Below are 27,216 nucleotides of genomic sequence, written 5' to 3' on the forward strand. Positions count from 1 at the left end.
TTTTTTTCACATAATTAGAGGTAGCTTTGATTTCTTCGTCTGAAAACTTTCTGTTTATAGTCTTTGACCATTTATCAATTGAGTAATGACACTTAATTTTATAAACTTCACTCAATCCCTATATATTTGAGAAATGAAGTCTTACTCAAATATATTTGCTACAAATTTTTTATATTATTTCATTGTCTGTCTTTTAGTAAAATGTAGTTTTCCTGATTATCCCTTTTACGTTTGTTTTGCTTTTGCTTTGTCAGAGATCACAATTCTACATTTGCCCTTTTTTACTTTGGCTGAAGCACAATCAGTTCTGCTCCAGCCCCTTATTTTTACTCTGTGTATCTTTCTGTTTCAAGTATGTCTCTTCTAAACAGCCTATTTTTGCATTCTATTTCTAATCTGTTTTGCTATCTACTTTGGTTTCATAGGTGAGCTCATTTCATTTACAACACAATTATCTTATTAAACTTTTTATTTTCTTCTGTCTAGCCTTCTCTCTTTTTTATCCTGTTCCTCCTCAAGTCTTTTAGAAGCTGCTAAATTTTATGCGATTCTGACTATGACTGAAATACTTGAATTGTTTCTTCCTGGCTCTTTCCAATGTTTTTTTTGCTTGACTTGGGAGCTCTGGAAAATGACTATATTATTCCTGGAAGTTTTCATTTTGAGATCTCTTCCAGGAGATGACCACTGACTTCCTTTGATTTTTATTTCTGGTCCAAGGGTAACAGGCAGTTTTCCTTGATAATTTCTTGTCATATGATGTCTAGGTTCTTTTTTTTTTTTTTTATCATGGCTTTTGGAGAGTCAAATAATTCTTACATTATTTCTCCTTAATCTCTTTTCTAGGTCAGTTAGTTTTACAGTGTACTATTTCACATTTTTTTCATTTTTTTTATCTTGTTTTATTGTTTGATATATCATGGAGTCATTAATTTCTACTTAACCAATTCTAATTTTTTTTTTCTGAGGCATTTGGGGTTAAATGACCCCAAGGTCATGCAGCTGGTAAGAGTCTGAGGTCAGATTTGAACTCAGGTCTTCTTGACTTCAGGGATGGTACTCTATCCACTGCATCATCTAGCTGCCCCCTAGACTAATTCTAATTTTTAAGGAATTATTTTCAGTGAGCTTTTGTACTTCCTTTTTCATTTGGCTTTTTAAGATGATATTTTCTTGAGTATTTTTGTGCTTTTTTAAAAAACCAAGATGTTAGTTCTTGTTTCATATTTTTTTGCATCATTTTATTTTCCTATTTTTGCCTCTACCATTCTTATTTCTTTCTTTAACTTTCCTAAGAACTATTGTAGGACTTCTGTCCAGTTAGCTTTTTTTTTTCTTTGAGGCTTTGCTTGTAGCTGTTTTTACATTTTTGTCTTCTTCTGAATTTGTTTTTTGGTCTTCCCTACCACCACAGTATATTTTTATAGTTAAATTCTTTTTTGTTTCCATTTCTCCAGCCTATTTTTTGACTTTGAAATTAATGTTAAAATTGGGCTCTATTCATTTGGGGTCTGAGTAATAGGAAGGTACTGTTCCAGATTTCAGGCTTTTTCATGCTGCTGTTTTTAGAACTAGTTCTGGGGATCTTCAGGTTTTCAGTGCTTCCAAAGTAATGTGATCTGGAAAGAGATGTCACTGGCCTCCTGGTCTGTGCTCTGGTCTTTAAGCAGGAAAAGTTCCTGATCTCCTGCAACCAACAATGCTAGTGTTCCTTTCTGTCTTAGAACTGTGTCCAGGGCCCCTACTCCCTTGTACTCCTCTGCACCTTGGAATTGTGACTGAGAGTGTCTGTAGATAAGAAAGTTGCCAGTTAGTATCAGTTCAACTCAAGGCCAGCAAGATTCCTCTGTAACATCTTTCTGATCCATTCTTTGATCCCTTTACCATCTCTGGACTAAGAGCTCCCAAATCTGCTGCTGTCACAGACACCTCCAAAAGTTTTTTTTGAAGTTGTTTGTCATTACAATAATGTTGATATTGTATACGTTGTTCCCTTGGTTCTGCTCCTTTACTCTATATTGGTCCATACATATTTTCTAAGATTTCTCTGAAACTATTCCTTAATTCATTTCTTTTGACACAACAGTATCCCTGTAGTAACTTACAGACATTCAATGAAAGCAGTTACACAGACAGACCCTTGATTAGGACTGCTTTATTCTGGTAAAACCCAGGGGAAAGAAGTACATTGTAAAGTGGAAATTGTTTGGGTAGCATAATTTAATTTTGATAGAAATATACATGTCTGTTACCAGGACTAGAAGAGAGAAGAGTCAAAAAATTCAGTTGATTAGATACCCTGGATCCAAGTGAAGCTCTAGAACTGAATGAAACTTCAGAGTTCATTTAATGCAATCCCTCTAATTTGACAGCTGAGGAAACTGAGGTCTAGAGATACGATGTGGCTTGTCTAAAGTCACACAGAGAACAGATGAGAAAACCAGGGTTGGAGCTGCAGATTCAGCATTCCAGGTTCGTGTTGCCAATGAGAAAACAGAGCCAGAAGGTCCAGTGAATTTCCAAAAGTTAGTAACTGGAAGTACTAGAACTTTGTCTGGGCATCATACTGACCACATTTCAGATAGATCCATTATATAGGGGAGAAATATATTCAGACAAAGAAAGCTATTATGAAGCTATTATGATCATAGCCAAGGGGTAGAGGCCCAGCCAAGATAACTCAACTAAGTTAAGATAGAGCCTAGATACAAATCAAGATTCAAACAAATACAAAAAAATTTGGGACGACCATTAAAATCTGGTAATAGAACCCTTCAGGCCTGTACTCCCATCCTTCCAACAATCTGAGATATCAGAAGGTGACATCAAGGCAAAGTTTTACCCATAGCCAGCTCATTTTCCTAAGTCCCATTATTGGCAGGTATCAAAGAATATCAAGGAAATACATTTTGTGGTTCCTGAGTTGCTTGTGAAGTTATGGTAAAATTCAACTGAAAGGCACGGGAAAAATAATGATGTGCTAGAAGAAATGTACTTCTATTTCCTCCTCCCATTCCAAGTAACCTAGAAAAAAATTATAATTTCCTAGTAGTAAGTAAGGGTGACCTTTCTCAAGGCCTTTCTCTTAGAATCAAATAATTTATGAGTTTATTCCAAATTATGTTTCCTCTTTTTTAAAAAAAAAAATAGGTGGACATTTCTGGGAATTGTAAAGTGACCTATCAAGCCCATCAAGATAAAGTAACCAAAATTAAGGCCCTGGATACCTGCAAAATTGAAAGGCCTGGATTTACCACTCAAAACAAGGTATGAACAAGACCTCTTATTTCAGAGTTTCTAAAAAGTTGTTCTTTGGGAAGAAATGGAAAAGGAGCAAGCATTTATTAATCATCTCCTATATGCCAGGCATGTGTTAAACATTTCACAAATATCATCTCATTTGATATTGATTTGGCATAATAAGTATGAAAAGAGAAGATAGAGAATAAACAAGTATATTTTGAGTCTTTAGTTAAATAGAGACTACATTGTAGATATGCCTACCATACAAGCTAATTGGATGGTTACTTTGTTTTCTTAACTTGATCCAGAAATAAATAACTGAATCTTGTTGTTGTTCTTATAAAGTGCTTTTTCTCTCCTTTTCCTCCTCTGTTCCCCTGCTGCAGGTTTTAGGGATCAGTTCCAAAGCAGTATCTCTAACCACTTATAAAATAGAAGACAGTTTTGTCACAGCAGTTCTGGCAGAAGAGACCCATGCTTTTGCTCTCAATTTCCAAAGAATGGCTACAGGCAAAATAATATCTCGGTAAGATAAATATTTGAAATTTTAATTAAAACAAATATATTGTTCTCTTCAGTTCATTTCTCTGACTAGCACAATTTTTTAAAACATAAAACCTAAAACAAAATAAAACTAAAATAAACAAACAAGAACCTTATGTTATTTGTTTGTGAAAGTGTCTTATACTGAAAAAATGAAAGGACTCCAGAAGAAGCCTGGCTTGGTTAAGAACTGGTGTTAGAATCAGCAGGTGCTGGGTCCTTCTTGGATACATCCTTTAATTTTATAGTGATGGGCTGCTCCCTTCTTGGCAGAGCAGATGCTTCTCTGATTGAATAAAAAAACTCCCCTGAGAATTTCCTATTTCTGTAAAATCACAGGTACAATTATAAAAGAAGAAAGAGAAGAAATTATTTATAAAGGGAACATGTCAGATATACTCTCTGCATTATTTGACATTCTCTTTCTACTTGTTTGGATATGAATGCTGATCATGAGATCTTTTTTCCTTGGTTGTTTTACAGGCAGAAACTGGAGCTAAAGACAACAGCAGCAGGCCCAGGATTGATGCCTGGAAAAAAGGTTGATGCTGTGGTTAAGGCTGTGGATTCCAAATACACATCCATGCCCCTGATTGGACAACTCTTCCAGAAGGAATGCAAGCGGTGTCCTTCTGTAAGTTCTTATGGCTCTTCCTGTTGCTATAGAATGGAATGACAACCACTCACTTGGCTTCTGTTCAATTCCATAAACATTTATTAAGCATATGCTGAATGCTTTATACTGTACTATGAACTTACATTCAACTGGGGGAACTGAGCTTGTACAGTGTATACACAGAATATGATCTAGGAACAGAGACTAGATCTGTCATTTTAGTAGTGCAGAGAATTGCAGGTTGGGGAAATTTTCACTATGAATATCAGTCAGTGCCTTCTCTGCAGCTTACAGTCTTAAAAAAGAGATTCTTAACCCAGAGTTCATGGACCTGATCTATTAACTTGGATGGGAAGAAAATTATATATTTATGCTTGTATAATTGGTTTTCTTTGTAATCCTGAGCATTTTATTTTATACATTTAAAAACATCATTCTGAGAAGGAGTCTGTAAGTTTTTACCAGACTGCTCAAGAGGTCTACTACACCAAAAAAATTAAGAATCCGTCTCTTAGGGAGTTGCCTAGGGTAGTGACAGGCTGAGTAACAGGGTCACACAGGCAATATGTTTCAGAGATGAAACTTGAATTTAGATTTTCCTGGGTCTGAAAATAGCATTTTGTCCACTAGAGATACAAACTATATGCATAATAATTTCAGGAGGAAGAAAGTGCTTAAAACTGAGGGAATCAGGAAATATCTCATGGAAAAGGTGGCAATAGTCTGCTCTTTTTAAGTAACAGATCATTTGTTCTTTGAAGAAAGTTAGGTAGATGAGGATGGAATGTATTCCAGATATACAAAGTCCCAGAGGTGGAAGATAGAATAGATAGGAACAGCCAGTAGGCCAGTTTGACTATAATGAGAAATATGTAAAGGGTACTCATATGAAATAAGATTCAAAAAGCAAATGGGAATCCGATTGTGGGAGTCTTTAAATGTCAGGCTGAGGGGTTGTAGTTTTTCCTAGAAATAATAGGGGTAGGGAGGTTGACATTGAATATTGCTGAGGGGTGACATGATCAATACGTATATTTCAGAAATATCAGTTCAGTAGTTCTTGAGACCAACTAGGAGAGAATTATAATCATGCAAGTATAAGGTAAAGATTCTGATAGAAATGTGAAAGAAGTAGATATATGGGAAAGATGCTATGAAAAATGAGTGTTATCATATATTGTATCTAGGTTATACTATAACATATTTAACATGTATAAGACTGCCTGCCATCTAGGGGAGGGGGTAGAGGGAGGGAAGGGAAAAGTCAGAACAGAAGGGAGTGCAAGAGATAATGTTGTAAAAAAATTACTACAGTGCATATGTACTGTCAATAAAAAGTTATAATTAAAAATATTTTCAAGATTAAAAAGAAAAAAAAGGAAAATGAGTGTGACTCATCAGCTGATTGGATGTTAGGATGTTAGGAAGAAGGAACACTCATAGAAGATATCCAGACCAAAGGAAGGAAGCTTGGAGGAGGAATGCATTTTGTCCAAAATATGAGTTCTTTTTTAGACACACTGAGTTTGAGATGCCTTTATTAATTGCAATCAATTCATTTGAAGACAGATTCAAACATAGAGGCTAAATAATTTAATCCTAAAGTACAGGTAGTTCATACATCTTATCTAACTCACAGATAACTTGGGTCACCATATTTTGATTCTAAGGGTAGCCCTGAGGGGTCAGGGATAATTTTATGATATCATTGTTCTAAGCTCTCTTTGGAATACTCCCCCCCTACCCCCCGATTACAAATTGAATGTCCATTTAATAAATAGTTTGGAGAAAGAGTTATTTTTAAGATTGTATCATGAGATCAGTTGGTACCAAACACCTGTAACAAACTTTCCCTCCACTACATGCAAAATTCAGGGGAAAGTGGGCTCAGGCTTAGATTTCACATATTAAAAAAGGATACCTTGCTGGAAGTCTTTTTCTCCCTTTCATGAGGTTCTCAATAACTTCCCCCTTAAGGACGTGTGTGGTCATTTTGCTGGGCCCCTTGGAGGGCCAGGAGTCCAGCCTGACCCTGGCTCTCGGTGATAAAGACAGTCTATAGATGTCATTTAGGCCTTGGATTAGAAGCTCAGCTACTTTCCTGGGCTTATATCAAAATACTAATGAGAAGATGAGTAATCTGACAAATCCTCTAAACTAAAGTGGGGAAGAGAGAGGCAATTTGGACAAAGCTTTTCCTTTTCTACCAGGCAAGTTTTCTTGTGAAGAATCTCAGCTAAGACTCTACACATATATTCCAATTTCTGAAATCCTATGCTTTCTCAACTGTTTGATAATTTGTAGACATCCCTAGGGCATATCCAAATTTCCTTGACCCAACTATCTGTGATTCTTGTGTAACTAATTTTAGCACTTGTTTGTGGTTTGATAGGCCAGTTTGTGATTTATACAAGCTATGATTCTACCTTTAGAAACAAATACCCCAAAAATAAAAGATAATTTCATCAAAGAAAATTACAACAAAGAGACAGTTTAAAATTTTTTAAGGGATATAGCCAAAGCTACATTTTAGGAGAAAATTTATATCTTTTAAGAAAAGATTGAAAAAAAAAAAAAAGAAATGATTGGTAAATTAGGCAAACAGAAAAAAATAGCAGTTTTGAAAATCAAAACGATAAAAAAATCTATTGAATTGATGAGTAAAACTAGGAGCTAGTTTTTTTTTTTAATTAGTAAAATGGACAAAACATTAGGTAATTTTATTTTTTAAAAACGAGAAATGGAAAATCAGTTTTGCCAAATCAAAAGTGAAAAGGAGAATTTATGGGTGTAGAACACATATACTTCTCTACCCTCTACTCTATGCTTTAAAAACATGAGGTCACTAGTAAAGTGACTACAGACACTTGTGGAAACTGTTAAATTAATTAAGGAAAAAACAAAAAATATTTTGGATTTTTTTTTTTTTACTTCTCAAATATTCTAGGAATGAATGTAAAATCTACCCTTTTTTTTCAACTTTAGTGGCAAAGCCCTGACCTCAGTTTAAAACTCTATAAAACAATAACAAGGTAAACTATAAGTGAGTGACTACAATTTTAGATTTTTTAGGTTGAGAAATACTAATTAAGCATGGTTATTTCTGTGACCTAATAAGAATATAAGATAACCTAATATATATGGTCACCATAACTGAAGGCAATACCAAAAATGTGTTGTAGGATGTAGAGATTTTGCTAACACATTGGTTTAAGCTACTTGAAACTTATAAAATAGGATTTATTCTAGGGAAGAGTAATCAGCTCTTTGTAAATGATTCTGAGACATCATACTGAAAGCATCACACTGAATATGAACTGGTAGTCATGTTTTTTCAGCTCTCTGAGTTCTGGCAAACCAAGAAAAACCAATTGCAACCTGACAACTTGGGCAAAGCTGAATCCGCCAGAAGCTTCTTAGACCTCATCCATCACCTCAGGGCAGCTAAGAAAGAAGAGATTCTTCAGATTCTCAAAAAAGAAAAAAAAGAAATCCTGTAAGTCTCTGGAGCTATCATATGCTTTTCTAAGGTCAAAAATGAAACTGGGGCAAAAATTAACAAAGCTCTTTACTTGGATGATTGTTAAATAGAGAATGGATTTGAGGGCAAAGTTAATAGAATTGTTTGTTTTCTTGGCATTTTGGGGGGGTACTTTTGTCACAACTTTATGACATAGAATCACTTGACCAGGAAAGGATTTCATAGTAACTGTGTGAAATCTTGACAAGAAACATATTGGAATATTTAAGAACAAAAATTGATCTTGTCCTTGTGCACAGGGAAACAAGCAAAAGGTATAGCTCAGTGACTAATACATAGTAGGTGCTTAATAAATGGTGATTGATAGATACTATTTTTGAATATTGAATAAACTTTGTTTAGATTTTAAAAGGTTTCAATCCTGGTTGGGGAAAAAGGTGACTTCAATTGAGAATTATAATTTAATTCAAGACATAAATGAAAAGATCAATCAACAAAAATTTAATAAGTACATACAATGTTCCAGCAAGTACTGTTGATTCAAAGACAGAAATGAAACAGTCCCTGTCCTCAAGGAACTTTAACTCTAATGGGAAAAACAAAACATTAAAAAAAAAAAACAACTTTTGGAAGCCGGAGGTCAGGAGTTCCCTCAAGATGCCACGGTTTAAAAAAAAAAAAAAAAAAGCTTGAGGGTGAGAAACAGAGTTAAGAGAGGAATGATTGGGCCCTTCCTTAAAATGGAGAGTCTTGAAAGAATCCTTCTTTTGGGAAGAGGGGCATAAGGATCGCAGGGATGTTCCAGAGGTGACAAGATATATTCTTAAGAATAATAGTGGGGCAACTAGGTGGCACAGTGGATAGAGCACCAGCCCTGAAGTCAGGAGGACCTGAGTTCAAATCTGGTCTCAGACACTTACTGATGATACTGTGACCCTGGACAAGTCACAACCCCAATTGCCTCAGCAAAAATAAATAATAAAAAGAGATTGGTAGTGGACTCTGGAGGGTCTGCAGCAGAATTGAGTAATGAGTTGAGGTTTAAAGAAATTAAGGGATTCTCAAAGGCAGAGGGGAGAAGAAAATACATTCCAAAAATAGAACAGCCTATACAAATGCCTCTTTTAATATACATTTTTTCTCACAAAGGCTCTCTATACATTCAAGGTGAAGTCAGAAACTGAGTAAATCATCCTGATGATTCATGCCAAAAATTTTCCCAAATTATCTGATATTTCTGAAGAATAGTGAGCTTCAAGAACAGCGACCTGCCTTGTGGATAGAAAGCTGATTTCTGAACTCAGAAGACCTCATGCTCTACCTAAGACATATACTGGCTTTGTAATCTCACTGCCTTCAGACAACTCTCTGAAATTATAAATTTCAGTGAAGGTTCCAACTTGTATAGTAGAAAGACAGCTAGTGTCTAAGTGAATATAGTGCTACACCTGGAGTCAAACTGAGCCTCAGACACTAGTTGTGACTTTAGCAAGTCACTTAATTTCAATCTACCTCAGTTACTTCAACTGTAAAATTGTGATAATAATAGCATTTACCTCCTAGTGTTTTATGTGGTTCAAACAAGGTAATATTTATAGAAGCACTTGGCATAGTGCCTGGGACTTGGGAGCTGTGCCTTTTTATTTTTGGTCATTCAGTCATTTCAGCTGTGTCCTACTATTGTAACTCCATTTGAGGTTTTCTCAGCTAAGATACTGGAGTAGTTTAGCATTCCTTCTCTAGCTTATTTTACAGTAAGTGCTTAATAAATACTTCTTCCCCATTTTTCATCTGCTAGTTCATCATGTCACTTAAATCACATTTCCAGTCCCTATCTTGTATGAATCTGACTTTTCAAATTCATTAGTATATAGATACAATCTGTAGCTATTCATTCAACCCAAATCACTAGACTATTTATTCATTACTCAAAATCTAGTCAGTCTGTGAATGCTATTAGTTTTAGCCCTTAGCACAATAGAAAGTATGAACCAGTTGTTTTTATAGAATTATAGATCTAGAACTAGAAGGCATCTAGGAAGTCATCAGATCTAGCTCCTACTTTACAGATGAGGAAGATGAAGCTTGTGCCTTCTTTGTGTTTGCCCAAAGTCTCACAGAGCTGGTATTTAGTAAATAGGAGAGCTGGCATTGGGTCTCAGGTCCTATATCTCCTCATTCAGGTTTTTTTTTTCCCCTCACACTACATAGGTAGAATCAATGACTCATTGAATTTCCTGATAAATCTTTAAAATACTTTCATTTCATTGTAGATGAACCTACTCTTTGGAGGGAAAGTCTGCTTTTTAAAATGATAATATATTACCTTGAGTCTGTTTTCCTTTTGATATACTAAAGGAAATATACATGGACATGAATTAGATATGAGATAAATATCCAAAATAGTAAATTGCAGACTCTATTTGAATAGAATTTTCAAATACAATAAGATAAGATATCTTTATAATAAAGAAAAAGAAGCAACATCTTTTAGGAATTTAAGCTCCCTTCCCACTCACCAGATCTAAATTTCAATCCTGCCCCTGTGTATAACTAGCTGTGTGACCTTAAAATTCCTTACCCTCCTTGGTCCTCATTTTACCCTCTGAACAATGACAGCAATGCAATTTGTCATACCTACCTCATAGAATTATTGGATCAAGTCTTCTCCAAATTTAACTAAGCAATTTCGTATGTTTGTATTAATTCAGCCGTCAGTCAAACAGCTATGCATTATAGGTGGGAGGCCCTGAGCAGTTTTTCAGAGTATGATTATAAAAAAAAAAAAAGAAAAAGGCATCAAGTAGCCTTGGGACTAACTTTGGCTCTGCCCAGACACTAGTGGACTGGAGCCACTTGATCCAACAGAGCCTATTATTCAGTTTTGAAAACTGACAAACAACAATACCTAGTTTATTTTGTTGATTGTTTAGACTTAAGAAAATGCTGGAGAAAATTGTAATAATGCAAATTAAATTGAAAAGTGTCATGTGTATGTCTGGAATTATTCTATATATATATATATATATATATATATATATATATATGTATATATATATATGTATGTATAAGCACATACCTGTAACACACATTATGTGAATGTTTCTTGTAGAAAAATTAGTGTTAAGTACATCTTACAGAGATATTCCTCAGGACTACATCAATAGAGAAGTGTTTTTTGTCTAGGTTATACAACCCATTCTGAGTGATATCCCCATATCCTAGATCCTCAGCATACTGGGGTCAAATGAACAAGCATTTATTAAGAGCTTACTATAGGTCACACTCTATGGTGAGAGCTGTAATAAACACATATAATGTAATGGCTTTCATAAAATAGATAATTTTAAAGTGAATACTAATTTCCTCTGAATCTTATGAACTTTTTCTTCATGTTTTCATTTCCATACGTGATCCAGTAAAATATTTAGGCTTTTGATGCATAGACACTTGGTTATTTGAAAAGGCAATGAGCAAGGAAGGCCAAGAGTGTCAGATTTCAGTTGTCAGCATTCCATGCATTGGTAACAGTGGAATATAGGTGTGTTGATAATCCTTAATAATGATAATGATGATTAACATTTCTATAATGCTTTATGTGTATTTCTCTTTTAATAAAATAACATATTTTTAATGTACTTGAAGATTTACAATGTACTTTATATTATCTCTTTTGATCTTTATATCAACTCTGTTAGGTAGATGCTATTATTATCTCCACTTCACAAATGAGGAAACTGAGATTGAAAGAGATTTCAGTTAGTAATGGATTGACTGGATTCAATGAGAAATTGTAATTAAAACACTTATTTGCCTCTTTTTTACCCTAATTATTTCATCTTGGTCTTAATACATTTCTCTAGCACTGGAATTCATTCATGATTTTTCTTTTCCAATGGATTTACTTTTCCAATTATATTTAGCTTTAGTTAATATGAATATTAGTTTGCATTCTTCTGAAGATGCATTATTCAGAATAAGGAAGAAAGGAAGGAGAGTCCCAAAGGAAGAAATGTCCTGCAATTAAACAATTTGCTGGCTATTCCATAAAGCAGATAATCAATAGAATAAAGACTATAACTAAAATTTTATATTAAAAATACTTGTAATAGTATTGGTAAGAAAGGGTGAAAATTAGATCCTATTTTCTCATGGTATTTTTTATTTCCTTGGAAAGATTAGAAATTCAAAGTCTACGAGTAGTTGAGCTTTTAAACACCTTCTTGAGTACTCACAGAAAAGATTAATATTTATTATTTAATTATCCTTCATTTATTTGGCAAGCATTTGTCTTTCAGCTACTACATGGCAGGCAATCACTGTGCTAGTACTGGGGATGCAAATATATTGAGTGGTTTTTCTCCTACAGACCTCAACTGGTAGATGCTGTAACATCTGCTCAGACCTCGGATTCTTTGGACGCCATACTGGAGTTTTTGAATTTCAAAAGTGAAAGCGATGTTATTCTCCAAGAGAGATTTCTTTATGCCTGTGGTTTTGCTTCTCATCCTAGTGAAGAACTCCTAAAAGCTTTGCTTGTAAGTACAAAAGGACAGTGTGAATCTGTGAGAGTAGGGGAGTGGGAGGGGAAAGAAAGCAGTTCTCTTAATGCAATGAACAGAATATTGAAGGGTGAAATTAGACCCGAATTACTAAAAGACTGTGATGTGATTGTTTATTTTCTACAACTTATAACTATGAGTTCAGATCAGCACCTTCTCTGCAATTTTTTTTTAGAGCTTATATCTTAAAGATTTGCTCTAAGAGTTTAAGTAAGAAGACCTGGGTTTGGAATCTGCTTCAGGAGATGGAGTCAGGATGGTGGACTAATAGTTAACATTTTTACCTAGCTCATGCAACATACCTTCTGAATGTCAATCTATGAAAACAGCAGATTGAATTCTTATGAGGAAAGCCAAGGGGAAAAATCATAGTAAGTTATTTTTTCACCTCAGAACAGTTTAGGAAGATAGATAGAGAGATCTGTGGGCACAAGTTGACCAGATGCATAGAGCATGGAGGCACCAGAAGTAGTGGTAAGGAGCATTCTAATACCCAGGGACATAAGGAGGGTAAGACTGAACACTAAGGCTGAAAACATCAGAACATTTGAACCAACACTGGAAACAGAAACAGGTGGGTATCAACTGGCAGCCATTATCCAGGTCTACATTCAGGGAAGTGATGGATCAGGAAGAAGCTCAATTTGATGAGTCATCATAGAGAGGACAATATGTATCATTTGCTATTGTTATACTTTAACCAATGTTTCTTTCTAACTTAATATTAATCTCAGCTATTTCTACCTTCTGAAGTAATTTAAGGATTATCTATCATCAGTGACTTCCAAATGACTCTGGAAAATGTGTTGGGTCCTAAAGCATGAAACTAGAATACTTTTGCAGGATAAAACCATTTTACTTGTACAGTAGAATATATGTTTTTCTACCTACATACTGCCGAAAAATTAAATGTATCAATAACATCTATTTCTATTTGACTAACAGAAGACATTCAAGAGCCCCATTGGAAGTAATGACATCAGAGAAACAGTCATTATTGTGACTGGTGCACTTATCAGAAAATTGTGTCAGAATGAAGCCTGCAAAGCCCCAGTAAGTGACAGTCATTTTGCTAATTTCTTTTACAAACTGTCTGTCATCCAGCTATTTTTGGTTTATTTTGAGTGCTTCCTTACATGCCTAACATTATAGGGCCTTAAGTACAGTTATGCTCTTGGATACAGACAAGATTTCATGAGAATACCTGAAAACAAAAGTCAACCCACAATGGAAATCTTTTATTTAGTTATTTCTAATTATTTAGGAGTTGCATGCTTCTTTAATCTGTGTATTTTGGTTTCATATGATAAAAGTCACTCCATTTGTTTAGAAAATCTGCCAGCTCCATATTTTCATTTTTAAAAAATTAAAATTTTACTGATTTCTCTTGTTTTTAAATCATAATCATTTCTGAATTAATTGAATCCTACATGCATATGTCTATTCAATGAGCCTCTCATTGTAATAAAGGAAAACATCTAAGCAAAACTAAATGACATTCTTGAGTATGTCTGATAGGCTCATCTCCATACCACATCCCCACTGATTCCACAAAAGGAGAGAGGTTAATTTCCATTTCTCTTTAAAAGAGTCAGGACACTTATGAGATGTTTGAGTTTTTGTTTACATTTTTGTCATTGTGCATCTTGTTTTCCTGGTCTTAATTATTTCACTGTGCATCAGTTCATATAAGTATGTCTATATTTATCTGAATTCCTCATATTCATTTTTATTTTGGTCTAATATTCTGCTTTATTTAGGTACTATGTATAAAATCATACTTTTTTTTTTTAATTCCCAGCCTTCAAGGAATTTACATTTTACTAACTTTTGAGATCATTGAGCATGAAAAATACAACTTTGCACATTCAGAATATGACAAAAACATTAGTAAAACTATTACCAATCGTGTTCCTTCCTTCTAAAAATGCCTTAGGGTTTTGTTTTAAGACAGTCAGCTTAATTTAGGTTTAATTTACTAGTGACTGGCATGCCTGGGAGAAATGTTCTGGTTCATCCATTCAAGTGAAGTGTCATAAAGAATATCATCAAAGAAATAAGTGATTGAAAATGAAGTGGGACATAAGCTTTTTTGGGAATCTAGGCAAGGGAAAAAGAATACTTATATAGCCCTTGTATCTCTTACCCATTGTACACATTTCTGAAATAGTGTCCTTGTTCTCTTTAGGCAGTGGTTGAAGCCAAGAAACTGATCCTGGGAGGCCTTGAAAAAACAGACAAAAAGGAAGACATTAAAATGTATTTGTTAGCTCTGAAGAATGCTCTTCTTCCTGAAGGGATCCCATTGCTGCTGAAATATGCAGAGTCAGATGATGGTCCCATCAGTCACCTCGCTGCAACAGCTCTTCAGAGATATGATAGTTCTTTCATCACTAATGAGGTAAGAAGATTTACTGGATGGCTCCCCCAAATTCCAAAAGCTATAGTTAACCAATAAAATCCAGTGGCTTCCCATTACTTTTAGAATCAAACACCAAGTGCTCAGTCATTTAAAGCCCTTTACAACTTGGCTCTAGTTCACCTCATCAGACTAAGTTCCTATTATTTCCCTCTATACATTGTAGTCCAGCCAAATTCTCCTCTCTTCTTCACATTTCTTTTCTCCAGGTCTTTGCATAGGCTTATGCCCCATTCCTGTCAGGCCCTCCCTTTTTAACTCTAATCCTTTTTTCAAAGCTGGACTCAGATGCCACCTCCTACATTAGACCTTTCCTGATATCGCCAGCTACAGTGTACATTTATTTTATATACATTTATATCTGTACATATTGTTTCTCTGGGTAGATTGTTACCTTCTTGAGAACTAAGAACTGTTTCATTTTTGCCTTTGAATCACCAATACCTAACATATTGCCTGGTGTAGAGTAAGTGCTTTATAAATGCTTGTAGATTGATTGAATTTAAGTGAATTTTGCTTCATTGTCCCACCACAACATAGGCACCATTGCGGATCTTTGTACCACATCATACCATGCCATGTGATCTTAAGCATGGAAGTCAGCTGAGGCTTTAAAGGAATATGCTTTCCAGTGGTTCACATCTTCTTGTGTCCCTGGACCTGCTTCACATATAGCCAGTAGCATAAAGTATAGCCTGGACTTTTGAAAAAAATTAAATATACCTTTTTGTTAAAGGATGAATAATTTGGATCAATTTAACAAGCATTTGTTTAGTGCCTCATTATGTGCTTGGCACTGCACTAAGCACTGGAAATATAAAGACAAAAACAAAACAGTTCCTGTTCTCAGGGAATTTTCATTCTACTTGGAATACAAAATGTACACACATAAATAACTAAATATATGAAAAATAAATACCAAGTCATGGAGTGGAGAAGAGTACTACTCTCTGTTGTAGAATATGTCACTTGGGCTGATGTAATGGGCTGAGGCTTGGGTTGATGCACTGAGGTCCCAAGCACGTAAGGCTAAATAGTAATTGGACTATACTCTATTAATATACATGCCTGGATAAAGAATGCCCCCCCCCCCACTCTCTGTGCAAGTCCTGATGTGTTGTATAGGAAATGAGGATTTTGGTGGGTGGAGGCAGAGAGGCTGGGGGAGATTGCAGGCTGGGTTCGGTTCTGGTGGCTGCTGGTCTCGCGGCTTCTGGTCTGGCTAGCTTGACTCAGCTGCTGACATTGCTATTGGTGATTCCCTTCTACCTCTGGTCTTTCTTCATCTCTGCTAAGAATAAAGATTGAAGATTTTCCCCTAACCTGAATTCTTGACTAGGGCTGATTTTAAAATACACGGTCATCACAGGCTGAGTCTTGAAGAAAGCAAAGATTGACTCTTCCTCCATACCCTCTCATTCTCCAAGTATTCTTGGTTTCTGTATCCATTTTTATCTATTTCTCTACTCACGGAGATGCGTTCTCATCACCTTTCCCCTGGATTTTTGGAACAGTATCCTAATTGGTCTCCTTGTATTCAACTTCTTCCCTCTCCCATCCATATAATACACAGATGCCTAGTCCTCCAGTCTCGAAGTATCACTCCCCTCCTCAGGGAATTTAGGATTTCTAAGATAAAATACAAATAACTTTGTTATTTGAAGCCCATCAAAATCTGGACCACACAATTTCTGTATTCTTGGCAAATTGACCTAGTTGCTAGACTTCTTCATCAATCACCCCAACTGTAGAATTTATCTCTGCACATTTCTGCTGTCTCCCATAGAGACAGCAATAACTGGGATCATGGACATAGGTCTAGGAGTTGATCTTAACAAAGAGAAGGGTCACTTCATTCTCTGAGATAATGGAGAATGATATTGAAGTGATTTGATGTGTAAAATTGGGAGGTTGAGGGATTGTGAGATGGATGGTGTCTGTGTTTTCAGTAATTAATATGTTGAGGTTATCCGTTAGAGTAGGAGAAAAAGGGAGATGGTGAAGATAATGAGGAGAGAAGAGAAGATTTGTCAGTGCTGTGGTGAATGTGATAGTCAATCAAGGAAGAGAAAAAGATTGATTTGTAGCAGTGAGGGCCCAACTAAAACAGAACCTTTGGGTGATCCCAATCCAGAAAGTAGTATGTCTTTCTTTCCTGGTAGTGGTGGAAAAATCTAGGATTGGCTTTTGGACAGGAATGAACGTGATAGAATAAGGGGACAAGTGATTAAGAATAAAAGATGGGTTTGGACTGTTTAACTAAAGAGTCAAGATTTTGAAGGGAGTAAAATAAGGCCAGAGTAGGGAAAGTAACAAAGTAGGCCCCAGGAAAGAAGTGAAGAGTGGAGAACTGGAGTCAACTAGTATTTATTAAGCATTTATTATATGCCAGCTGGAGAGGAATAGGGAAAGATGAAAAGATAGGAAGTTAAAATTGGAGGAATTTTCAGAACTGTGCATTATGGATCCTTGTATTTGACTAAAGTGGATAAAGATGCAGATTGTGGAAGTAATTCAAATTGAGAAACTGGGGGAAAAGGTCTTTTGACGGTATATCAAAGTGGGCAGGGATTGAAAAGAGGATTATTGATGTGGGATCAGTGTGTAATTCCCCATAGGATCTGGATAAGATGATCTGTCTCACTGGAGTGAAAAGAGGATGGGAGAGGATGGGAAAAAAGAGTGGGAGAAGTTGCAATGAGGAGCAAGAAGCATACTACTCCTGCTCCTGGCCTGATGGGGAGGGAGATGAGAAAAAATACATTAGGTAGTGAAGAGGGTGGACAGCAGTTCACTCTTTGCAAGGGAAAACCAAGCTTTTGAGGTTTCAAGAAGATAGATGGAGCATGAGAAGAAGAGGTTTGATATAAAGAGTAGTTTGTTAACAGTTAAACAGAGATTCCAAAAGGCACCTGTTGTATTTGGAAAGGACAGAGAAGGATAATGATATAGAAGAAGTGAGAATGACATGGATGGTTATGTGGAAACTAAAAATAGTAGCAGGGGAAGACCTAAATAGCTTCCTGGATCCCAGGAGTTTGAGTGGATGAGAGAATTTACCCTTCAAAGGACCAGGGTTATACTGGAGCCAGCTCAAACCATTGCTGATTGTTAAATTTTCAATGTGAGCATTACAATTCTAAAACTATCAAGCACTATAAGTCAGGGCTTTATTTATTTATTTGTTTGTTTTTATTTTTTTATTTTTTAGTTGATTATCTAAAGTTAAGAAAATGATGAAGAAAATGTTAATAACAAATCCTTACATATGTTTCCTGTAGACTTTTTCCACCTGGAGAGCCAGTTGTCAAACAATTTAACAATTCACCACTTTGAAAACACCATTAACATCAGGAGCTATGTCCCGAACCTCAGATCAGATGTGATTTAATTATCATTTCCTGAGGAAAAGGTGAAAGAAAGTAGGATTAGCAAGAATCCTGATCTTGGGCAGAAGGCCAGCTTCTCTGGGGCCAGGTGGCCTAGTAATAAGCATCAGAAAAGAGAAAAGCTTGTGTCTATGACCCCATTAATTATCGAGAATTAAGTTTTGGCTGTTTTATTCTTTAGTTATCTGACTGGGGCCCAGGTCCAATATTGGTTTGTTTTTTTCTTCCCCTACAATATTTGGGGGAGGGGGGTGTAGGCAGGGGTAGGTCCTTGGTTCTCGTACAAAAGCCTGGAGGTGAGAGGCCTATGAGTGGGCTCTCTTTTATGGTAGAGGCCTGGAGCCTGGTTTTATTCTGCAGTTATCAATGTGTCAGGAACAGGTTAAAAGAATAGTTGAAATGTAGAACAAGGTGAGTTAACAGGTACATCTTTTCCTTATAGTAATTTATATAAAATGACAATACTTGCAAAAGACCTCTTTTTCCTTTCCATCAAGGCAAAGAATTTTTGCTAAGTATTTTTGTCATTTATTTTTTCTCTTATTTGTGTGGTTTATTAGCAACTCTTATAAAGTTATGTAAAGGCTTTGAGATATCCCTTGTGCTTTTTTAAAAAGCTCTTATCACTTCTTTTTGGGCTTTCAGTTATTGTTTAACCAAATAGTGGAAGATGCAGGATGTGATAAGTGTGATGCTACTGTTTTATCATGTACCTTGAGCCCTAGATCTTTGCCCTGCTCCTCTACCAACCTCAGTGATTTTGATGTCTAAAGCAGACTCCAGGAGCAGCAAAGTCTCTGACGATTCAATCTAAGGAATGAGAGAGCCAGGCACAGAAGAAGAAAAAAAATATTCCAAATGCCTGGCACAGTGTTAAGACAAAGCAAGCTCTCAGCTACCATTTACCTATTGTTTTAAAGTTTATGAAGTACTTTATAGATATTTTCCCATTTAATGTAGGTGTTATTAATAGCACCATTTTACACTTGAGGATCTTCAATTTACCATATCTTTTCAAAGTTAAGTGATTTCCATCTCAAATGCTTGTTGACCAATAATAATAGCTGGCATTTATATAGTCCTTTAAGGTTTGTAAAGCAATCCTATCTCATTTAATCCTCACATTAACCCTATTATTATCCCCATTTTACAAGTGAGAAAATTGAAGCTGAGAAGTCAAGTAATTTGTAACTCAGCTAGTAATTGAGTAACTAGCTAGCAAATATCTAGCACACAGCTAGTAACACAGCTAGTAAATATCTGAGGCAGATTTGAATTCAGCCCTATCCTGACTGTACCAAGTACTTTATCCACCTAGTTGCCTTTCTGAAAAAAGGAAAAAAAACTAACAAACTAGTATATGTGACTAGTGAATGCTGCATTCATTCACAATGGATTTTCTATGCTGATGTAAAGTGAGAAAGATAAAAGGCAAGGAAGGAAGGCAGAAAAGCATCACTGAAAATTGTGCTAGGGAAAGAGTGCTGCCCTCTAGCCTTGCATGAAACCTGAATGCCAAAGAACCAGATCTGCCCTGACGAAAATAAAACCTCCTATACCCAGGTGAAGATCGTCATGAATAGGATTTACCACCAGAATCGGAAGGTCCATGAAAAAACAGTGCGCACCACTGCAGCCGCCATCATCTTGAAGAATAACCCATCTTACATAGACGTCAAAAACCTCCTGCTTTCTATTGGAGAACTCCCCAAAGAAATGAACAAATACATGCTCTCAATGTTCCAGGACATTCTCCGCTTTCAGTCGCCTGCAAGGTAAGAGTATCCCTTCAGCCTGTCTGATGTTGGTGGTGTCCTATTGCCCAGATCTAAAGATGAGCTTGAGGTTCTGCTGAAGATGGTCCATAACTGGCTGGAGCAGAAGTACCTCCTCAAACACACACAGACACACACACACATACACACACACACTAATATTAGTGTTGTACTGATGCTGTGGGGACATTTCAGAAAACAGCCTGGTAGACAAGTGCCTCCCAAGAGTATTCATGTTTTTAAACCATCTCTTTTCTCTGCTTCCTTTCTAAACTTGGGGAGATAAGATCCCAAAACATGAATACAATTCATTCCCTTTTGATGGTGAGCCAAGTGATCTCAGATATTATGTAGTCCAGTGCACTAGAAGAAAAACAAAGCAAAGCTCAGAGAAAGAGTGGTAAAATTTCCATGATCTCTCAGCAAGTTAGTGGCACAGCTAAGGTTTCTGGTGCTCCATTGACCCAGGTCCCTGATTCTCACCAGGCTGTTTTCTTTTGCAGTTTCTATTAGGATTGGCTATAAAGAGTTGTTGTGTGGTGGATAGAGAACTGGTCTCATAGAAGGACCTATTTTTATAGTTTTGTGGGTGATTTGGGAATTTGGGGAGATGGGAGCGTGCAGTTGAGGAACTGTGGGAAGAACCAGACCCATGATTTTGTTAGCATAATTACTGCTAGTATAAGGACCACTTATTCTTTAACTTTTTTCTTAGAGAGTTGCCTGAGGCACTCATTGGTCCAGGGGTTTGATAGAGCCAGCTAGAGGCGATTATTAAATTTTCAGTCTAATAGTATTTTCACTCTTTTTGTTGTTGTTTGTTTGCATTTTATTTTGCTTCTCTTTTTTTCTTGCACAGCATGATAATTGTATAAATATGTGTGCATATATTGGATTTAACATATATTTTTACCATGTTTAACAGATATTGAACTACTTGCCATCTGGGGGAAGGTGTGGGAGAAGGGGCGGAAATTGGAATACAGGGTTTTGCAAGGGCTAATGCTGAAGAATTGTCCAATATGTTTTGAAAAATAAAAAGCTTTAATTAAAAAAAGTTCTATGAAAATACATTTTTTTTCAGGGTCAACCCCATAGACATCTTAAATATTATAAGTCAGATCTTGGGACAGCTAGGTGGCACAGGGATAGACTACCAGCCCTGAAGTCAGGAGGACCTGAGTTCAAATCTAGCCTCAGACACTTGACACTAACTAATTATGTGACCCTAGGCAAGTCACTTAACCCCAGTTGCCTCAGCAAAAATAATAATAATAATAATAAAATAAATCAGGTCTTGATTTATTTTGCTGATTGTGTAGGCTTAAAAAAATGATGGAGAAAATGTTCATAATGAAGATTAAACTTAAATGTGTTGTGTGCTCTCAATTGTTAAACATTTCCTAGTAAATTCTTCTCAGGGTCATGTAACCAATACATAGCAGAGGAAGTACTTGGGCACAGGTCTTTCTGGCTACAAGGCCAGTTCTCTATCCACTATACCACACTTTCTGTCTTTATAGCTTGTATAAAATTTTTAAAAACACAAAGTAAGGCTATGTAATGAAATGCAAGGAGTACAGGAGTGGGCAAGTTACAAGAATCTTGGCTCTGCCCCTAACTCACAGAGGAACCTTTCTGAGCTTCAGTTTCTTCCTCTAGAGAAAAAGAGTATGCATAAATTAACAATAATTGGGTAGGATTGGTTAAATAGTCACTAAACTATGCCCAATGTCAAACGACACAGTCTATGCATAATAGGCACTTAAAGGTTTCTTGAGAAGCAGTGTGTAAAAATGACAAGAGAGGTAAGAGTTTAATTTGATATAAAGAAAAATTTTCTCACAATTCAGAAGTGTGGGTTTTCCCATATTGAATCTCTTCAAATAGAGATAGTTCAACCAGTTACTGAGAAGTTAATGGAAAGGTTTGTTCATAGTTTGGACTAGCTGGTTTCTATCTCCTCACCCTCACCCCTCAACCCTGCTCTTCCAGTTCTTAGATTCTTAGGAAGTTGGATGGTGTAAAATTTGATCTGGAGGTAGGAAGACCTTAGAAGATAGCATATATAAAGTACTTTGTCAAGTTCAAAAGAAAGAATGTCTTCAGGACATGTCCTTTTGGGAGAGCTCTAGCCTAGGATGCAAGCTAAACATAAGGCTTGAAAAAAAAAATCCATACTTCTATTTTGTAATTTCATTCACTAGTTATCTCCTAAAAGAAGTTTAAAAAAAACCATTGAGGTCTGTGGGTCATAGATTTAGTCTTGGCCAGAACCTTCTACCAACACTGTTATTTTATAGATAAGAAAATATGAGGCCAATGGTTGTTAAGTAATGCCCAAGATCATACCAATAGCAATGTACCAAATTCTCAAATGAGGATTTGAACTCATCTCCTCCAGACTTCAAAGATTACTCACTTTCACCCTTCTGATATCCAAGACCACGTCTGCTTTGGCATATCTTCCACACAAAGGGGTCAATAATCCTATATTCATTTTTCTCATATAAGCTGTATCCTATTAAGGGGATGCACCCACCAAATGGACTCAAGCAGGCTCCATTTCTATTGAATACACTCTCACAACTCTCACTTTTGCATTGTTAATTTCCAAATGTCAAAGGTATAAAAGAGATGAGCTTTAATATGTCCTTCTCTCCAGGTTCTTCTTTAAATTTAGAATAATATTAGGAAAATTTAATCTTTCTTTTTCTCTTACCACTATATGTACTCTAATCACAAACAAATTTAACTTGGAAAAGAGTCGTTTTGTTACCATTAAAATGCAAGTTTTCTCTTTTTCTCTATTGCAGCAAAATGGTCCGTCGAGTCCTAAAGGAAATGGTTACACACAATTATGATCGTTTCTCCAAGAGTGGTTCCTCCTCTGCCTACACTGGTTATGTGGACCGTATGTAACTGCACAAATAGCTTTTGTTCTTTTCTCACCTCTCTCCTTCCCTCTTCTCTCTCCTTCCCCCTCACCAGCTTGTATATTTGCTTTGGTATATTTGTGGGGCATTATTACTAATTTATAATCTAGATTTTTGTTGCCATTAGGTTCTTCTCATTCAACATCCACTTACAGCCTTGATATTCTCTACTCTGGCTCTGGTATTTTAAGGAGAAGTAATCTGAACATCTTTCAGTACTTGGAGGATACTCATCTTCATGCTAGTCAGGTAAGTATTATTCCATGTGGAGAATAAACAAAAAAAAAATTGAACTGAGGTCAAAATTTACTGAATGTAGGCTTTATAAAAGCTAAGGATAGTAATGATTTAAGTTGTGGTAAAATTTTCTGCAAGAGACTTATAACAAAATCAGAAAATGTGTTTGACTTTTTAAAAAAAAATGAACCTATGAATCAGTTCATGACCAGACTCACATTGTCACAAAATACAGTTTATGTCCTTTGTCACTCATCTTTCTTGTGAAAGTTTGACTTGATTACTAATATAATTCCCTAGTAATTATTTGGATGTTTTTCTACAATGTTATGTTACTCGAACGACCAGACTATTCTAGCCTGACTAATTTAATATTACAAGTCTAAAAAATTAGCCGTGTTCTTGCATGTTCTTTATATATATATATATATATATATATATATATATATATATATATATCTGTGTGTGTGTGTGTGTGTACATACATACATGGTTTATTGGCCTCTATAAATCAGAGTACTTTTCACAGAGTCCATGTTGCATCATTCACAAAAAAGTCTGAAATTAGAATTTTTCCACAAGGATGCAGGTCTCTTATAGCTGCTGGACTGAGAAAGTACACTTATTCCCAATTACAAAGTGATACAGTTTTAACAAGTAGATGGCATTTTACAAAATGCTTTCCATGTCTTGGGACTTGCAAAGGCCTTCTATAAGGCAATGAAAAGAAAAGAGAAAAGGCAATGAAGTTTCTTCACTCAGAGGAAAAATCCAGAGAGAGCTTCCCAGATATGTGAAACACTCCCCATAGGGTGTAGATCAACTGAGTATCCTATTCCTCACTCCCCCCTCCACCACTGGGCCTCCCTCTCCCACTATGGGACCTTCTGTTCTGGGCTCACACACAAGTTAGGTTTAAGCCTTCCAGGTGAATTTTCTTCAGGATCCTTGTAATACTTAAGGGACCCAACTGGAGTCCCCTCACAACTCAAGCAAGCTAACTCATAAAACTGAGCACTGCTTTCTAGACTTTATTGCATTTTAATTAGATGCTCATCTAAGGGAAAATATTGTTGTATAAGCATCATAGCTATGAATTCAGCAGCTGCACTGTGATCTAAAGTGCAAGGCAGGTGAACCTTGCTAAATTCCTTTACCTTTCTGGGCTTCAGTTTCTTCATCTGCAAACTGAGCATGTTGTACTAAAGTCTCTTAAGATCCCTGCCAGATCTAGATCTATGACCCTATGTTAGTTATACTTCGAAACTCCAATGCCTCTGTGGTCTCAGTAAAGGAAATATCCCCTACAGTGCAAATTAAAGTATTTTCTCATCCTGCCCAGTAGTTTTCTTTGTCCTTCCCTAAAGTTCTTTGTGGAGAAAAGGGAATCTATCTCATATTCCAAATTCCTTTAGATTAGGTGTTCTTAACCTATAGTCTACAGATCCCAGAATAGATTTCAAGGGGTCTATGAAATAAGAAAAAAAAGTCTTTATTTTTACTAATCTCTAATTGAAATTTAATATTTCCTTCAATTATTTAAGCAGATTATACAAAAGTTTCCTGGATGACAAAGGGGTCCCAAACAAGGCTAAGATCCTCTGTTCTAGAAACTTGCCTTTCATGTGGTCACTTGAGCTATCCAGCTGCTGAGTACCATGGCCCATGTCATGAAGCTGTGTCCTCCCTGGACTATCTGGCTATGGATATAATGTCAGTTTTTCTCTTTCTAGGTGGTTATTGAAGCTCAAGGATTAGAAGCTTTAATTGCAGCCACTCCTGATGAGGGTGAGGAGAACCTTGATTCCTTTGCCGGCATGTCTGCCATCCTGTTTGATGTTCAGCTCAGACCTGTTACTTTTTTCAATGGATATAGTGACTTAATGGCCAAAGTGCTGTCAGCATCTGGTGACCCTGTTAGTGTGGTCAAAGGACTTATCCTTCTGACAGATTATTCACAGGTAATGTGAGATCTTCATCACTGGTATTGGTACTGATGGGACAATGGAAATATGGAGGAAATCAGTTTTGATGTCTTGAAGTAGGCATGGTACTGCTCAGTCCCCTGGGTTTTGCTTGGCAGGATTATTTAGAGCAAAATCTGGCCTGAAGACCGATATCTGGTTGAGGTGGCATCAAAATTCATGCCTATTGCTACTGCTGCTGCTAATCTTTATTTTTGTTAGATTAGTAGCTTTGCTGATATAGCAGAATAATCACTAACTGTAACATCAGAACCTAGATTCAAATCTTGCCACTTAAACTCTATGGGCCTCAGATTCCTATTGTGTCTATTTAGGATTAGACTAGATGATCTCAATGATTTCTTCCAGCTCTAGATCAGTGGTCCTAAAATTAACTCTAAGATCACATTTCATGAAGATTTTAAATTAAACTTACTCTCCTTAGTAAAATTTCAAATGACTCCCTTCCTATTCTAACACTTGTGAAGAATGGGCTTCCTTTTATTATTCACTTGATCTTTATCTTCCGCAAATTTATCTTCTTAGCTCACAGTCTGATAGCAGTATTTTATCTGTAGGGCAAACAAACTGTTCTCATAGTCAAGCCCAAGATGCTTGGAGAATGGAATATTCAGATGATTAAGGAAGATTAAAGAAGGATTTCAGATAATCTTTTTGGTTTAAACCTTTTGCCAAAAACTTTCTTGAAGTGTATTGGTCCAGTTTTATGATTCTCTTAGTATGACAATTCCAAGAAGCACCCTCATGATAATGTATCATAGATATGGAGAGGAAAGTGCTGGTAAATGTTTAACAACTGAGTTGGATTAGGGTGGTGTAGTAGGGGAGATGTACATAAGACACTCTTTAACATTACCAACAATTTTTTTCTATTACTTTAGTAAGTTTAGACAATCAACAAAAAAGTCCTGATTTGTAGGGTTGACAGTTTTTGAGGTATAAATACTTACATTGAAAATTTAACAACTGGCTTTCATGATTTAGCAAGAGTTGGCTCTCATACATAACAAGATGTATTTATAGAAAGTTATTGAATTGTATACTTAAGAACTCTAAGTTTTATTCTTTTTGTTGGTTGGACCTTTTTGTTTGTTTATTTAACTTTAAAAAAGTTAACTTTTTTAACTTAAAAAGTTAAATTTAACTTAAATAACTTAAAACTTAACTTAAAAATCTTAAAAAAATAAATTCAAAGTTCTGTTCCCAAATAGTAATAGTGCCTGGGATTGTGATGAGGCTCAAGGTGATAATATTTGTAAAGCATTTAGCATAATGCCTGGCACATAGTAGGAGCTTAATAAGGGTTTGTTCCTTTCCCCCTAATTCCTCTCTCTCTCTCTTTATAATCATCGTTCAGTCCAGTCTCTGAATTTTTGTTTCCTCACCCGTTGAGTGCAAGGTATAGAGCTAATTTTAGCAACACGAGTCTTTCATCTTCCTTTGTTTTGTTACCAGTTAATTTTTTTTAGATAAAAGTTATAAGTCATACAGAATCATAGTATTTGGAAGCTAGAAGAGCTGAAGAGATTTTTCTTTTTTTTTTCTTTTTTTTTTTGGAAGAGATTTTTCTATAGCTCCTCCAAGACTAGTTCTTTCATTTTATCAGAATTTCACACTGCAATCCAGTCTCTATGAGAATGTTGTATTGATGACAGAAGTCTCTTTAAAAACAATCTAAAATGTATTGAGGCATTTCTCATATTGGAATTCAATCAACAAACATTTATGAAGCACATACTATGCACTAGGCACTCTACTAAATGCTGGGCACACAAAGAGAGACAAAAAAACAGGGACTCTCTCCAGGACATCACAGACTAATGGAGGAGACCACTTGAAGACAACTATGTATAAGCTAGATATATGCAGGATAAATCAGAGAGAATGAACAAAAGAAAGGTACTAGCATGAATAAAGTTAGAGGAGAAGGAGAAAATGAACCTCAAGCCAATTCCATCCCACCTAGTACATCTTCTGTCCATGGAGGTCAGTCAATCAGTGGGGACAGATAAGCTGAATCCAGATAAAAG

The 27,216-nt window shown here is 35.9% G+C and overlaps 1 protein-coding gene across 2 annotated transcripts in view; it reads left to right on the forward strand.

Moving 5' to 3' along the window:
- Nucleotides 1-27,216, forward strand: part of MTTP (microsomal triglyceride transfer protein) — a 78,660-nt gene that overhangs the window by 37,747 nt on the left and 13,697 nt on the right. For both annotated transcript variants that reach the window (XM_031943764.1, XM_031943763.1), the window contains 11 exons: nt 3,151-3,267; nt 3,630-3,769; nt 4,270-4,420; nt 7,741-7,898; nt 12,253-12,421; nt 13,391-13,498; nt 14,634-14,846; nt 19,817-20,028; nt 22,845-22,942; nt 23,092-23,213; nt 24,935-25,162. In XM_031943764.1, the coding sequence (XP_031799624.1) occupies nt 3,151-3,267; nt 3,630-3,769; nt 4,270-4,420; nt 7,741-7,898; nt 12,253-12,421; nt 13,391-13,498; nt 14,634-14,846; nt 19,817-20,028; nt 22,845-22,942; nt 23,092-23,213; nt 24,935-25,162 (1,716 nt within the window). The remainder of the gene's footprint in view (nt 1-3,150; nt 3,268-3,629; nt 3,770-4,269; nt 4,421-7,740; nt 7,899-12,252; nt 12,422-13,390; nt 13,499-14,633; nt 14,847-19,816; nt 20,029-22,844; nt 22,943-23,091; nt 23,214-24,934; nt 25,163-27,216) is intronic.

This window comes from Sarcophilus harrisii, chromosome 6, assembly GCF_902635505.1.
Source record: "Sarcophilus harrisii chromosome 6, mSarHar1.11, whole genome shotgun sequence".
Lineage (NCBI taxonomy): Eukaryota > Metazoa > Chordata > Mammalia > Dasyuromorphia > Dasyuridae > Sarcophilus > Sarcophilus harrisii.